This window comes from Grus americana, chromosome 14 (genome assembly GCF_028858705.1).
Source record: "Grus americana isolate bGruAme1 chromosome 14, bGruAme1.mat, whole genome shotgun sequence".
Lineage (NCBI taxonomy): Eukaryota > Metazoa > Chordata > Aves > Gruiformes > Gruidae > Grus > Grus americana.
The window spans coordinates 8,034,242-8,050,032 of NC_072865.1; the positions used below are offsets into that span (position 1 = coordinate 8,034,242).

At 45.3% G+C, this 15,791-nt stretch overlaps 1 protein-coding gene across 1 annotated transcript; it reads left to right on the forward strand.

The window, feature by feature from the left end:
• The first annotated feature begins 4,431 nt into the window (after positions 1-4,431).
• Positions 4,432-15,791, forward strand: SAP30L (SAP30 like). The gene is made up of 4 exons (XM_054841937.1): positions 4,432-4,962; positions 6,865-6,987; positions 8,663-8,761; positions 10,727-15,791. The coding sequence occupies exons 1-4, from the start codon at positions 4,777-4,779 to the stop codon at positions 10,853-10,855; spliced, it is 537 nt and encodes a 178-aa protein (XP_054697912.1). The 5' UTR covers positions 4,432-4,776; the 3' UTR covers positions 10,856-15,791.

Below are 15,791 nucleotides of genomic sequence, written 5' to 3' on the forward strand. Positions count from 1 at the left end.
CCGTCTGTCCCTCACAGCTGCTTCCAGCCAGCTCTGAAATCAATGGGAACAACCCGCCATGCCCCAAAACTCCGGCCTGTCAGAGGGCCCTGCAGCGCTTCAGCTCCGACAAGTTTAACGAAGAGCGGCAGCCACGAAGGGAGGAGACACATGAGGAGAAATGTAAGATGTGGACAAAGCTGGAGGAGATGTGGAGGGAGATGTGTTTGTGCAAGGAGGCGCTCTGCGCCCAAGGGTGTAATCCTGTCCTGGAGGGACCATGGCCATAGTGGGTGACTTGTGCCGAGGTAGGACACCCCCAAGGGACAGTGGCCATGGACAGTCTTTGTTGGTAGGGCACGCTGGAAAGCACAGAGGAGTGGAGAAAACCCAGCACAGAGAAGTGAAGACAAACAGTTACACACTTGACCTCCTGCATCACCCGTCACCTCACTGAATGAATTGGGAGAAACTGCATGTGAGCAGCAGCAAAGGGGAGGTGAAGCTAGGAGCAGTGGAGGACAGGGGGTTGGATGAAACTTAGCCAAAGGAAGGAGGAGGAAAAGTATTTACTTGTTTGTTTTCTTTTTTTCTCAATACCCAAATCAGTGATTAGAAGTTTGTGTTAACTGCAAACTAAGTAAGTAAAAATTCCCCAGGTTGATACTGTTGCGGATGACCCAGTGCTGGAGCATCATCTACTGCAGTGACTGCTCATGGTCAAGCTACAGCTGCTTTCCACAGGGAGGAGCTTTTGAGTGTGGCTGGCTGCTACTCTGTGTGGGTGAGTACTTCAGAAGAGGGGCTGGGGTGGGACTCTTGGGCCCTCTTGTCCCCCTGACCAAACACTGCACTGCTGTTGTGTGGATGGTGACCATCGTGCTGTCCTCCCTGCCGTGCTTGGATGGTGGTGACCCTCGGCAGTCCTCGTCAGACCACGGGCCTTGCTGTCCTCTCAAGAACAGAGCCTTGCGGGTGAGGTCCTCTGCGAGCTGACACCTGGGCAGTGACCACCATGCCTGGGACACTTCCCTCCCCAAGCCTGCCATCAGCCATGTGTTCAAAGCAACACAAAAGCTTTTCTCAAAGGCAGTTTGTGTGTTACTGCTGAGATATATGGCCCTGAGAATAAAATGTTAAAATCACCCAAGCCTATACATGCATCTTGTCTGAACTACTTCTTCCTGTGCTTTGGGGCAGCTCAGCATCACACAAGTGTTACCCAGCTTAGGGCAGGATGATGCTGTCACTCTCCTTTCTCTGCGTGTCTGCCTTGAGAGCAACCACTGGTAGATCCATCCTACACCTTGGTTTTCACGGAGAGTTTTTAACAGCTCACTGCTCTTTTTGTGTTCTGTTAGGACTCTCTGCATTTTCTACTGTGACCATTTCTTTTGTGGCCTTCCCTACACTCCTTTTTACTGAACTCCACAGGGTGAAAAACAGTGAAATAAACAGAGGGGAGACAAACAATGGCATGTGTGAAAATCAGCATGTGTGAAGGAATGGAAAGGTTCATTCTTGGGGGACCAGCAGATAACTGCAAGGCATGCTCCTAAGGGAAGACTGTGCCATGATTCTTGGCCACGGGAACATTTCCCAGGGAGAGTATGTGCCAAAAGCTGTGACAGTTTAAGCATTTTAGCAGGTTCAATATGTGCCATCCTAGAAAAATGCTGAGGGGAGTGGGAGTCTGGTGGAAGGCGCTAGGGCAGAGTCTCCATTGGCCCCCAAGGTACAAAAAAATGGAAATGGTCTGATTTCTGACTGGAGCTCTAAAAAAATAAAAAGGCCTTCTTCCCGGGACACCTCTGCCACACAGACCTTTTGGAGAGTAGCATTTCTGTCCCAAGAACCCCAAATGGCTCCATTAAAACAGTAAGTTCCAGATGACAGCTACATCACAGGCTTATCTTTAGAGGGTAGTGCTGCTCCAGCTGAGATTTAAAGGCCTGTGCAGGTTCCCCTAATTTGATTAGAGGGCTGGCTTGGATGGGCAGGCTATTACAGCTTCAAAGGCACTAAAGCTGCCTGGGCGCTGATGGGTTTATGAAACATTGTTTCTCACTTCATTGCAGCTCCCACAAAGAATTATTAGATCAGGTTAGTGATAGATACCTAATAAAGAATGTCTCTATGAGGCAGTTTATTTCACAGCAAGCTAGTTCCGGACTAGCAGACTGTGAAATCTTGAGGTTCCTACGAGGATAAATATGCTGAAATAAACTGCAATTATATGAACACCTCTGTGCACTTTTTTTTTTTTTTTAAACCTGAAGAAAAAAAGTGTCATTGTGTTAGCCTGAGCTGGAGGTACTTAGCATTGAATTAGCAAACAGACAGTGACAAAAGCAGAGGGTTTTTTCCTTTTAGTAGGCATTGCAAAGCAACTTACAATCTTTTTATTTGCATGGGATGAGAGTTTGCAGCCAAAGATGAAATATGATCTGCTGGTAAGTACCAACCTGTTCTGGCACTGACGGTGCCTGTTTCTCCAGCCTCTCCCAGCTTCCCATGGAACAGTCCAGGGAGAACCTGCAGAATCTCCTCCTCACAGGGACAGGAGGAAGTCCTGCCTGTTACGATCATGTTCCCATTTATGTACTTGCTTGCTGCTATTATCATCTGTCCCTGTGCTTTCAGCTTCCCGAATGTCCTTTTGCAAGATTTCCTCAGCCTGCCATTTGATTTTTATTTGTAATGTTAGGATAAACCTAGAAAGCTTGCTGTAGGGAACTCTGAGATCACTATCAGCCTTCCGGTGTTTTCACTTTCCCCAAAACAAGGGACTATGAGTATGTTTTTTGCCAGGAGAATATTACTTCAGGCAGGCAGATCCCAGGCAATCTGGCCAGGGGCTTTTATAAGCAGTAACATCTTGCTTTTTAAATCTCTTCCTTCTTCACTAACTGCTTGATGTTCTGTGGGTAAAGTAATTTGTTTCCACCACCTTCCCATTGGAGTGGCTGCCTTCTGGGAGCGGGGTCCCCAGAGAGTGCACTGTGGTTCTCTAGTAGTCACACGGACAGACAGGAATTACTAATTGCCTGAGTGCACCGGCAATAAACTAAGACAAGAGGCAGAACTATTGAGGAAGAGCATTAAGTCCCTGCCCTCCAGATTTACTCTGAGACACGTTTGGTATTGCAAGGACTGCCTGGAAAACACGTATTTTAGTGTTTCCCAGATGTCTTGCAGGGAGCAGTCAGAACAGGCTGCAAGACGCCTGTGTCAGTGTTACGGTGGAGGAGGCTGATCTGAGGAGTCTCCTTCCTGCGAGGGCATTGTGTGTGATTCAGCACAGTTCATCCCGTGCTAACGCACATTGTTCCACGTGTGGGATTTCAGACTTTGAAGTAATTTTAGTCTATAGAACCTTTTTTTCTGTTTGTGCAAAGTCTTTTCTTGAGGAAGATGAAATAATTTTCCATTTACAGCTGCCCACACACCTTTGACAATAGCATATGCTGTCTGGTATTACAGAGGTGATAGCATTTCCAGAAGTAACATCTTTTCTGTACAGATCAGTAGGATATGTCTTTCCATCCCTCTCCCATTTTACTTTTTTTTTTTTTCCCCTAAAGATGAAATAAATGCAAAGCTTTCAGTCAGATTGGACCTGGGACAGTGTTTCCCAAATCAATTTTCTCACTATCCCTGCCTTGTAATTAGTAAAAAAACCACCATCATTTTCAATAGCATTCAACCAGGACCCCCTCACTGCACGATGGCAGGAGCCCCGGGTGGTGGTGTAGCCAAGAAGAGGCACTTGTGGAACATGTCGACACGAGTTACGTACAAGGGCCTGGGCGAGAGCTGCCGGTTCAGCCCGGCCCTTCGCTTGCTTTCGCGCTGTTATCAGAACGATGCCGGTTCAGCTTCGGTCGCTTGGAGAAACCCGGGTTAAAGCCCGTGCTCCGGCGGCTGAGGCGGGCGAGTGCCGCGGCGGGAGGCGTGTGTTTCGCTGCGCGGGTCCCGGGGCAGCAGAGCTAGCCCCAAGGCCGGCGAGGCCGGGGACGCTTTCCGCCTCCTCCCCGAGGGACAAGGCCGAGCACCCGCTCCAGCAGCGCCCGGGGCGAAGGGAGAGGCCGAGTTTGCTCAGCCCTCCTCGCAGGAAGACAGCGGCGGCCCGGCGGGGCGGCTGAGGGGACCGCGGGACTCGCCGCTCCCTGTCAGTGCCCGCCGGGGGAGGGGGGCGGGGGGGGGGGGGGGGGCACTGCGGTGCCCTGGCAACGGTGCGCGGCCCCCCCGCGCCCGCGCGCCTCTCTCCCGGCGACCTTCCGGCTGCCGTGCGAACGCAGAGGCGAGCCGGGGGCGGGCTGTGGCCTCAGACTGGCAGCGCCTCCCACCAATAGGCGAGCGGAGCGACGACAGCGCTCCCCGCCCCTCTTCCCGTCCGTCCAACCAGCGCCCCAGCTACAAGCGGAGGGGAGGGACTTCCGCCGCCGGGGAGGCGGTTTTTGTGTGTGTGTGAGTGTGTGTGTGTGTGTGTGTGTGAGTGGTGCGTGCGGGGTCCCGGCTCCCCCGCGGGCGGCGGCGCTTGGGGGGCCCGGCCCGGCCTCCGCGGTCACCGCTGAGGGGCGGCGGCGGGCGGCCCTCCCGGCGGCGCGGCCCCTTCCGCCGGCGCTGAGGGGGGTCCCCCCTTGAGGGGGCCCCAGCGAGAGTGGGGGGCCCCCGCGGGGGCGCCGGGCGGCGGGGTCCCCCCGAGAGCGCGGGGCGGCCCGGCGGCGGTGGCCACGGCGGCTGTTTCCCCGGTTCTCGGCTCCCCGGGCGGGGTGAGGGGCGGGCAGGTGGGCGATGAATGGTTTCAGCACCGAGGAGGACAGCCGGGATGGGCCTCCCGCCGCCCCCTTTTACGGCCAGAGCTGCTGCCTCATCGACGACGGGGACCGCTGCGTGCGCCCCGCCGGCAACGCGTCCTTCAGCAAGAGGATCCAGAAGAGCATCTCGCAGAAGAAGCTGAAGCTGGACATCGACAAAAGTGTGAGTTGCGGCCTCCGCTGGTCCTGCCCGCCGCCTCCGAGCCCCCTCCCCGAGGAGCCGGCCGGCCGGGCGCGCCTTGCCGTCCCCAGCCCGCCACCGCACTGCGGTCCCTGCCCGGGGAGGCCGCGCTCCCTGCGCCGCGGGCGGCGGAAAGTTGCTTATCCGCCCGGCGAGTTGAGCTTTGCGGTTGCCTTGGGGAGTTCGCTTAACCCCCACAAGCTGTGGGGAGAGGGGGGTGCGAAGAGCGATGCTTTGTGTTGCAAACTCGGCTCCTCTGGATCGCGGTTTCCCATTTTCGGTGTTGCTGCGCCAGGGTAAGAGAAGAACATGCCTGGGTAAAGATGCGGCTTTTCCTCATGGCACTGATTATCTCGTGAGGGTTAATGAAGCAGCACTAAAAACCGTGTTTGGGAGGAAAGCTCTCATGCGGTGGGGAGCAGCTGATGTTCAGGGGGAGCAAAGGAGCGGAGCCGTCTATTGCTTCGGAGGCAATAGTGCTATTTTAATTTCAGTTTCCTTTTGAAAACCGCTGATGCTGCTAGGTTAAATCAACAGTATGGGTTGCTGTTTCAGTTAGGTGTCACTGACATTATTTTTTTACTTGGTAAGAATTCATGTTCTAGCGAAGCAGATTATTAAAAATGAACTATTGCACGTAACTCAAAAGGTGAGCTGTGCAGCCCCTTAAACGGAGCACTCGTGCGCTTGTTCGCTGGTCAGCACTAAACAGCTCAATTTGCTGCTGACCGCTCAATGACGTTAAATGACAGCTGTCAGCTCAAGATAGAAACCGGTCGTTTGCCGAGTAGAGAAGTAGGTAGAGCAGAGTAGCCCGCCAAGATTACAGAAGGAATTTCTCAGAAGTGACTTGGTTAATGAAATTCTGCTCTGCATGCTGTTCTTACCTCATCTTTAAAGATTAAAACCATTAGAAACAAACAAACAAAAAAAAGGTGATGTTTTGAGTCAGTCTGTTTGGCAGCTTCCCCAGTTGGTTAAGTTCCTTTTGCACACCCAAAATACATCATGTCACAGGAAGAGAGTGACTCAATTTAAAATACAATCTTATTAAAAAACAGAGCATTTCTCCTGGTTGTAGTCCTCAGCAGATTTGGCTGGTGGTATAGTAATTTCTTTCATTTTAGAAATGATTCTTTGTTGACAGATGTAAGGCTTTAGAAATAGAAAGAGGAAATCAGACTAATGAACTCAAAATGAAGGGAAGGTATGAAGCGGGCTGCATAAAGTGATTTCAAATGTAGGATGCCTGTGTCACCTGAAGACATTTTTGCCTTACAGGTATCAAATATTTCTGATCATTTGTGGTCCTTTGTTGTATACATGCTAGTTCTAGTGAGATAATATCTGTTAAAAAGGGGGTTCCATGGCAGGATAACCTATAGGAAAGATTTTTGGTTTTGGTTTGCTTGTTTTAATTGAGGTAATTAGCCAACTTTTGTTTGATCTAGATATTGAAATACTTGCATTAATAACCTCATGTACTGTATTTAAACCAGAAAACTCACAAGAGCGGAACAGAATGATGTGTTTCTCGATAGTTACCTGGAAGTAAGTCCTGAAGCAAATGCACTTCCCCCAGACAATTACCTGTTTTTTTCTGACATGTGATTGCAACCATAAAAAAATATATATTATCTGCAGGGTTTCAGGTTCAGCTGGAGCTCTTGAGTCCTTCCTTTTCCTTGCCTTTAGTCTTTGTAATGTAAATTATCTCTAACTCAAGAGTACGATATCAGTCCTGGAGTTTAAGATTAGAAATTCTTTAATGTCATGCCAGTCATGAGGGATGCACGCCGTAATACTGGTGTCTAAGCAGTTGCTGTTGAATGCTGTTTCTACAGTACCTGTTCTGATTGCTTTTTCACCACTTCTGATTCTTAGGTGAGACATCTGTATATTTGTGATTTTCATAAGAACTTCATTCAAAGTGTCCGAAACAAAAGAAAGAGGAAGACAAGTGATGATGGAGGTGACTCTCCTGAGCATGACACGGATGTCCCGGAGGTTAGTGGGTGCCAAGTGGGTGTAGGATGATTTACCAATTTTGAGCATGTTAAATTTTGACTTGGATGTTTTCATGTATCAGGAAATATTTACATTTTAAATTGCAACTCCACTGAAACTGCTGTGGAGTTACTCTCCTTTTCCAGAAAGACTTTTTTTCTGATGTGTAATGTCCTCATTTTCTTTTTCATTCCTGTATGAATTATTTCCCTAGGTAAAGCTTTCTATGAAAAGAGGTATGATAAGGTAACTGCACAGCTTCATGTACATGCTGCTTCCAAACAGAGAGCTGTTAAAACAGTATTTGCTACTAATTCTTTTTTAAAGGTAAAAATAAGTTATTTGCAGTGGTGACTGAGGCCCCGATGCGGTTCTTTGTTACCTAGCATGCATCGTTTTGCAAATACACTAGAGAATCCAATAGGTCAGTCTCTCTATGTCTGGGTATGTGATATCGAGGGATATTAAGCTTCTCCAGACCTTCGTATATTTAGTATTTTGGCATTATTTAAAACTACCTTCAAATAATTCATAACATCTTTTTATATTCAGGAAATAGGTCTGTTTTGTGGTTTTGTTTTGGTTTTTCTTTTTCTGTGTTACAAAACTCTAGAATAATCTCTTGTCTGTGCCATTGTGTTCTGTATTTGCTTTGATGATGTTTCTGGTACTGTTGACACTGCAAAAAGTTGTGCAGAGGTGATGTTCGTGGAGGAGCTGAGCTCTGGCCACGTCAGCAGAGCCCTCTGCTGGAAATGCCACACGTATTGGCAAAAAGCATTTTATTTCTGGAAAAAGGCACCAAGAATCGTTTTGCCAGCAAAGCTGTGTCTTGACTGCAAAGCTGTGTCCACACACGTCCTGTGTGGAGGTGTTGAAAGAGTAGCGAGTTTTTTGTTTGTTTGTTTGTTTTAAGGATATTAGACATTTTGTTGTAGCTGTTTGTGTTTCCATTCTACAAAGTTCTCTGTCAAAACTTTCCCATACAGGCTTTAAGTTAGTTGCCAGGATGATTGGTGAAGACCCAGCTGGCATCTAACAGTGTTAGAGCTGTACAGCATGCAGGGTATTTGGTGGTTAAAAACTGAGGGATGCACATCACCTAACTGAACAGGCACCTCTGCAGTGTGTCAATTTTAATGTCATTTTCCTCTTGGTTTTCAGGAGAGATTCCTTTTGTCTTTGAAACATGGCATTTTCCACATGATCTTCATCTTCCTTCCTGTAACCTCTCCCACCACCACCCTTGCTTTTAAACAGTGCACTTCCCCTTGAAGTATTTGAATTTCATTTCTTCTCTGTCTCTGTACTCTGTTTTATGTCACAAGCCATTTGTTCAGTGCCTGCTAAATTGGTGTTTCATGTGTGAGCTTTTTAAACCTTCTGGGAACAAAAGGTTCCCCTTTGCTTGGAGGTTGCAGAGGTATAATTGAGAGCAGAAATTGGCCAGCAATTCTGTTGACAGCATGTGAACCAGAACAAAATTTTGTATTTCCCTGAGGCTATTTTGGTCCTTTAGCATTAACAAATACAAAATATACTTAGATTTGTCAGTAAGGCAAGTCGATGTGGTTCTGAATGCAGGCAAGGAGCAGTCCTGTTGAGGAAGAAATTGTTATTTGCCTAACAGAAGCTAAAGGTAGTGCTCATCCTCTCTTCTCTGCATCACTTCCAGGTTGACTTGTTCCAGCTCCAAGTGAATACTCTGCGACGTTACAAGAGACATTATAAGTTGCAGACTAGGCCTGGACTCAACAAGGCTCAGCTAGCAGAAGTAAGTGACAACAGAGGTAGTATCATCTCTGTTATTAAAAAACTTTTTATCTTCTCTGCTGAAGTGCACATTTCTTAGACACTAATACCGGTAAGTGACTCTCTCGCTAGTGTGTGCTGTATGCTCTGCAAAGGTTTCAAGGGATGACGCCAACAAAAAAACGTGTGTTTTCTTTCACCTGAGAAAGCCATGGAATACATGGAAGCTGGCCTTGAAAGCATGTTTTAGTAACTCGCTTTTCTCTACTTCCTTTCCCTCCTTGTTCATGGTCACAATCCGTTACCTTTAGGGAGCAGAATCAGAACCTAGTTTCCAGTGGCTGAAGATGGCTGTTGTACTGAAACTCAGACTTACACGCTACTAGTCACCTTAAGTGCCCCTGTTTGATTTCTTTCCTTACAGGCACTTGAACTGGTTGGAATTGCTTCTTATGAAAGGCAAAATCACTGACCATGACTTCAGATTCCTTATTTCCCTCCCTTGTCCTGATGTCTTATGATTCTGTGTTAAGTCAATAAAAGGCCGTTTCCTTAAGAGCCTCTACTGCTGCTTTCTCACCATATGGGGTACTTGATAAGAAAGGACTCTCTGTAACTCTTTATTATTAGGGCTAGTTGTGCTTGGTGTGCATCTGCTCTGCTCTCTTTCCTGACTTGATCTGAAGGCATTCTGTGGGAAAGTCTTCTCTAAACTTGAAAAAACTGTAGCAGTTACTGAATGGTAATGAGATTTGTTTTGTAAGCTGAGGCTTTCACAACTGTCTGCCCAAAACTCTCTGTTTTGCTTTTGCTTTAAAGAACAACAATCAGCAGACCAAAAAAGACAGCAAGACACTGTCTTGCTCTCTTTCAAAGTCAACTAGGGAATGCATATACAGAATATAGAGAGCGTGTAGTGCATGTAGGAGTAAGGTGAACAAAGCAGGGTGGGTGTACGTCCTCATTAGTAGTTCCAATTTGTCATGTTCTAACTAACCAGTTCATAGTCTCTCAGCTACCTCCTGCCGTGAAGGACCACTTGCTTAGGCAATTTACCATGAATGTGCCCAGGAGGGAAAAAAAAACCAGAAAAAAACCCCAAACTACTATGCAAGTGGAAAATAAAGGAAGCCTAACTTAAAGTTGTCACACACTTCCCAGATTTCCTGTGAAGTCTGAGCAGCTTTGACCCTACGCTGGATCCTCGTCCAGCTCCCATGCTTGAATCACTGCTGCCTGAGGCTCTTAGATTCCTGCTGCTACCCCACCGTAAGGAAAACTCAAACTTCCATAAATCTTCTTGGAGTGACTTATTGCTCAACCCGCATCAACATCCAGTTCTGGAGCCATGTTGGGTACCAAAAAAGAGCTTCTTGCATATGAGAAGCGGATCTCATCCAGCTCCATCATGTTTTCTACATTCCTTTTCTGAGGAAAAAGCAGCTAATGGTTCAAGGCTTATGCTAGTGTCAGAGAGGAGTAGCCCTAACCAAATCCTAACCCTCCCATTGCAAATCCTCTGGTGTTCCTTCCAGTGAAAACTTATCCAGTGTGTTTTCCTTTGGACTCTAAAACTTTGCTACGTCTGGTTCACACAGCAAAATGTTTCAGTATTTCTGACACTCTCCTTTAAAATACTGAGATGCAGGGAAAACTTGCTCTCCAGATAATCTCGGCGTGAAATGCCGCTTAGGAGAGGCTATGCTGCTTTGGCAGGAGGACATTCTGGTTTCCAAATTCCGCTTGTAGGTTGGCTGCAAATACTGCTGACATAGCAAGGCTATGCTATGTTCATATGCACGTTCCAGCTGTAAAGAGAGAGAGACGTAAATGAGGACTTTGACCGTTTGAATCAGTGCATGTTTGACAAAGAATATTACATTCAGTGGCCGTAAAATCTTTTTTGGAAAGTGAAGAGAAACCCTGTTCTGATTATTTCTACTTTTTAATTTCAGAATTTCTGTCTCTTTACATGTTGTCCTTCTAGACTGTCAGTCGTCACTTCAGGAATATTCCTGTGAATGAGAAAGAGACGCTTGCGTATTTCATCTATATGGTGAAGAACAACAAGAGCAGGCTGGACCAGAAATCAGAAGGTAGCAAGCAACTAGAATGAAGATTAACAAGACTTGGAGTAAGAGAGACCTTGAAGGAACAGATGGTATTGTGCATTTTAGGTATATAAAAACTGTTGAAGTATATTGTAAATTTTTTTTTAAATGCAGTAAGTCTGGATGACAGAAAAAAATACAGACATTCTTATCAGGAGAGTTTGAAAACATGCACCCTGCATGTTTCTGAAGACTTCTTCCCCTCATTTCAAAGTCGCATTGGAATAAAGAAATGAGGATAATGGGGAAACCACGTAAACCTGTAGGACTGTGGAGTTCGTCAACTTGGTGTTTTAAACCGTTTCTGGAAATCTGCATCTCAGTGCAATTCAGATCACAAGTGGATTTTTTTCACTGAATTCAGGCTGCATCAGAAACCACCATGCAGTTTTTCTTGGCACAGGACTGGAATAGTGGCAGAGATAAAATTCATTATTGAGGTGCATGGGTCAGAAGTTTGTCTGAAGCTTGCTCCCCACCTACACATGCTCTGTCTTGCTTTGATTCAGTGCTTCAAGTCCCAAACTTCTACAGATGCTCCAGCTCACCAGATATACTACAGTGAACACTACTTGACTAGTCTGAAATTGATTTTTCTTTTTTCACCATTTTTCCTCCTGCCCCCTTCCAACATGAATGCCAAACAACTCTGCAATCTCTTTTTCTAATTCCTTTTATTTAAGAACTCACTAATTAATTGTCTGTAAGCATTTAAAAACTGTGTTTCCTCAGAATATGGTATTAAGGCAAATACAGCTTATTTGCTGAGTTTGATCATGTTGGTAGAAATGCTTGTTTAATTCACTTATGGTATTTCCCTTGTATTCAAGGCTCAGTGACGGTAGGTGAAACAATGGCTTAAGACATCAGTCTCTTATGTCTGTGTCAGATCAGGTATCAATCACAAATGATGTGAATTTTATACTGAAGCTAGTCTTTAGCAGGTGTCACAAAACTGCTGTGTGGGCTCAGCACTCTTTGTTTAGTATAAAGCAGACTTACGCTGATGGGTGCAGCACCATAACCGGGGTGGTGAACTGACTGGAGCTTGATGCTTTTCATCTGTCTTTGCAATGGGCAAAAAGTATCGAAGCACTTGCCTTTTGTGAGCGTTACGTGTGCTTTTGTAAGAGCTGTGTGAGTGGAGGGTGGCATGCTGGTGCTCTCTAACTGGCCACTGTAGGAGGAGATCACTCTGATTTTGTTATTTAAAGCCAAGGTGTCCTTACAAATAACACAGTGGTTATTTTGGCAAAAGGAGCTTATAAAAGTGTTGGTCATGACTGACTGTTCTCCAGTGACCTCAAATTCTATTCAAGGGGATCTCATGATTTAAAGCACCACTCTGTTTCTTTGCTGTCCTAACCAATGTCTCCATTGTGTTACAAGATGCCAAGACTCCACATAGAGAGTATATTCTCGACAAGCCTTAATCAACGAACTGAACAGTGGAAAACTTTGGCTAGTATTTTGTCAATGGCAGGTTTTAATACTCCAAAACTGGATGAAGCTTTGTTGAAGAGCTAAACACACAGATCACAATCCCAGCTTAGTACTGCATCACGTTTTGTAAGGTGTGAAGGGTTCACAGAGAAGCTCTTGTTGAAGCTCTCCCAGGGTCTCTTTAAAAATCAAGTCACAATTTAAAGCAAGCTGTTCACATCAGCTCTGAAGTGTTTGCTAGTACTCCAAAAACATGGTCAACAAACTTCAACATGTCTAAGTCCTGTGTCATAGGCAGAAATACTCTGTTATGGTACATGTCCCATTTGTGAAGTTTTGGGGAGTGTGATTGTTTCGGCATTCCTTGTTCGATTCGGTATGGATTTTAAGAACATCAGACAAGAGGAAGGTTCAAGGAATGAGGAGAGAATGTCTTGCATTGGTATTTCATGAATGTTTAAAAATTTCCTAATTACACTGGTCCTTTCCTTATTGAAAGGATGGAGTAATTCCCACATCAGTCAACATGATCTGGCTTCTCTCATTCAGGACAGATAGCTAACGGGGTACATTCTCTGACTGCATGTTAATCTTCAAAGTACTCATGTAATCAGAGGATATTACCAAGGAAAAATGAGTTTCTGAGAGGGTAATGCCTCATTGTAACTTCTAGACCAAAACTGTAAAAATGTAGTTTGTTTGGGGTTTACTTTTTTGTTGTTGTATTTTGTTTTGTTTTATTTCAAAGAGTAAATAAATCTGTTGGGGTGTTTTAGCAGCCAGCAGCAAAATGATTCTTTTCAAGGAAATATGGTGGCAGGTTCCATCTGTTCAGGTGTATTCACTGGAATGCTTTTGTGTAGAGGTGGTATCCAGGAAACTTTTTTTTTTTTTTCTGAAAATAGTCAATTGATGTGAAATGTGATCCTTGTTGGTTTCACTCTTAAAGCAATTATACTTTTTTGAAAAAATTCTTAGTGAAGTGTGATGATAAAGAGATGTTTACCAGCCATTAGCAGTTGTTTATAAGGTGGAAAGCTTGGAGGCAAGACACCAAAGAAACAGAGGAATCTTTGGTTGTCGGACCCCATGGCCTTGTAAACCCTTGCAAATGCCTTATTACCTTGTTCTCAACTTAGCTAGAGCAGAACGCCTTGAGCAAAAGAAAGCCGATGTCTTGTTGGAAGGGTTAGCCACTTTATGGCTCCCATGCTATAAACTGAAATCACACGTCAATTCAGTAGCAATATCCATGTTCAGGGTGCCTGTGATTCTTGAAAAGCATTTAGTGTCTAATAACCAGAAAACGCAACAATGCAATTGTCGTTCTGTATAATACCATTCTGTGTATTTGATTCCTTATGCTGCATGCCAATTAAAAAAGACTTTCCAACTTTTTGTTTTAAACTTCAAAGTAAATGTGTTTGAACCTCACACTTGTGAAGCCATGAGGTGGGACGTTTTCTCAGCACTTTTAGATGGGACTTGTTGGAAAGGTGGAAGACCCAAATCACTTTGGCTGGTATGATAAGATTTCTTTTTTTTTCCTTTTACATTTTGCTTTTCACAGATGGGCCTTAAATTCTGTCTAGCTTTGAACCATGGAGCACAAGCCTTGGGGGCATGGAGGATGACAGATGTCATCTTCCATTTATAATAGTGGAAGCTTATTTCTTACAAGCCTGCATAGGTGACATTCACCCTGGGGCAGAGGAATCATCTTTGTAGCCCTCCAGCCATAATATAGCCTAATTCAATTACATAGCCTAATTCAATTCTCATTGAAGAGTTGCATTAACTTCATTAGACTTCTGAATAGATCCAAAGCCATTAGTATGAAATCCAAATAATGCGGAAACATCTCTTCTGGGGTTAATTTCATCCTGTATGCCGACCCTGTCTTTACTTTAAGGGAAGAAGAAGAAATCATTGGTGGTAGTTACTGGCTTGAGCTCAGCTGAAGTGAGTTGGAAGCATGCGAAGACTTGAGTCAGTGGCAATCTGATGGCTGAAAAGTGCAAATATATCCAAGGAGGCTGTGTTAGAATGCAGGTTGTTGGTTTTTTTAAAAAATTTCTGCATCTCAAAGAATACCATATATCAACTTGAAGTAAACAATTGCATTAAAAGCCAATGTTTCTTTTGCCAGGCACTTTAGATGCTCAGCCTGAGAAAAGCAGAGTGGGCAGATTTGTACCACTTGTCCCCAGTACTCCAGTGTCCCACTTTTCCTTAGAAATGTGGCTGTAAACCACTAGATAGCCTGGAGTGCAAGACTTGACCAAAACATATCAAGTCTGGCATTTAAAGTTAGTCTTAAGTGCAAGCTGGCTTCAGAGAGGCTTTGAAATCAAGAGCCAAAATAATCCACAGTAAGGGCGAGTTTTCAAGCGGGTCATGATGGCACAGAGAAGATGAAACAGGACATGGCCCACAGAGAGACCGAACAAAACACACTTCCACCGTTAGCAACGTGGAGGAAGATTTGTTCTGTGTTAGCTCTTGTAATGGATGTTTTATGAGAGGGGAAGAAGGGGGGAGCGGTGCACTTTACGTCTTTTGGTTGAGCCAAATGTAAATACCAATGGGAGATCTTCAGCAGTAACTGCAGTTGAAGGGGAGAGAAATGGTCTGCTGGGGGACTGTTTATTTAAATTCACAGATCGTTATACTTCCCAGGAGCACTAGAGTCACTTTGCCTCTACAGTTTAAAAGAGTGGGTAATCCAAGCTAGCCTCCTGTACAAAAGGAGTCCTTGTACTGCCCAGAGTATTGACTGAAGAGTCCCAAAGGTGAAGGAATGTTATTGATGCCTCACTCCTCTTGTCACTGATGCCCTTTAGCCATCTCTAGCTTATCAAGTTAGGAAGTTTTCATTTTCCACTTTCAAAGTGCAAATGAACCGTTACGATGTAAGATACTCCTTGCACTTTTCACAGCTATCCCTGGTCTCGTGTTTTTGACTTGCCTGTGAACGCATCTGTTTGGAATGAATTAAATGGTTGAAGAAAGTGTGGGGAGAGGGAAGGGGGCTCCTGCCTTAAACCTGAACTTTCCTTGCAAGCAACTCTGCAGGCCATCCTGTACGTCAGCAGGCTCCAGGAGCCTCTTACTTAGCTGAGCCCAAGCAGGGCTGGGTTTACTCCCATCCTAGCTCCGCAGCTAGAGTGCAGGGGAGGCGAATAGCAGGTAACTTGCAGAATGGCTTGGAGTCTTTTAGTGGGCTTACTGGGAGAGAAAAACTCTGTTCCCTCTTCTGTTTCTGGCCTCCATGTGTTGTGCTGATCTTATGCCAAATGTTTTGGACACCTTGTATTTTTAACTGTAATATAGCTGTGTATTGTTAAAGCAACTTAGTAACTTATAGCAAAAACTGTAGAACTCGTTTCTCTGAGGTGTAGGAAATGTCCTGCTTCCACTGTGTATGAGACTTTAACTCTGTACTGTCTGACAAAGATAAAATGCTGAATTTCACTTTAATAAATGATCTATCTAGCA

Bases quoted from the DNA above. Each gene is read 5' to 3' on its own strand.
- SAP30L (XM_054841937.1), top strand. From the start codon at position 4,777: ATGAATGGTTTCAGCACCGAGGAGGACAGCCGGGATGGGCCTCCCGCC. The intron at 4,963-6,864 runs GTGAGTTGCGGC...TCTGATTCTTAG, and splicing joins AGCTGGACATCGACAAAAGT to GTGAGACATCTGTATATTTG. The intron at 8,762-10,726 runs GTAAGTGACAAC...TTGTCCTTCTAG, and splicing joins ACAAGGCTCAGCTAGCAGAA to ACTGTCAGTCGTCACTTCAG.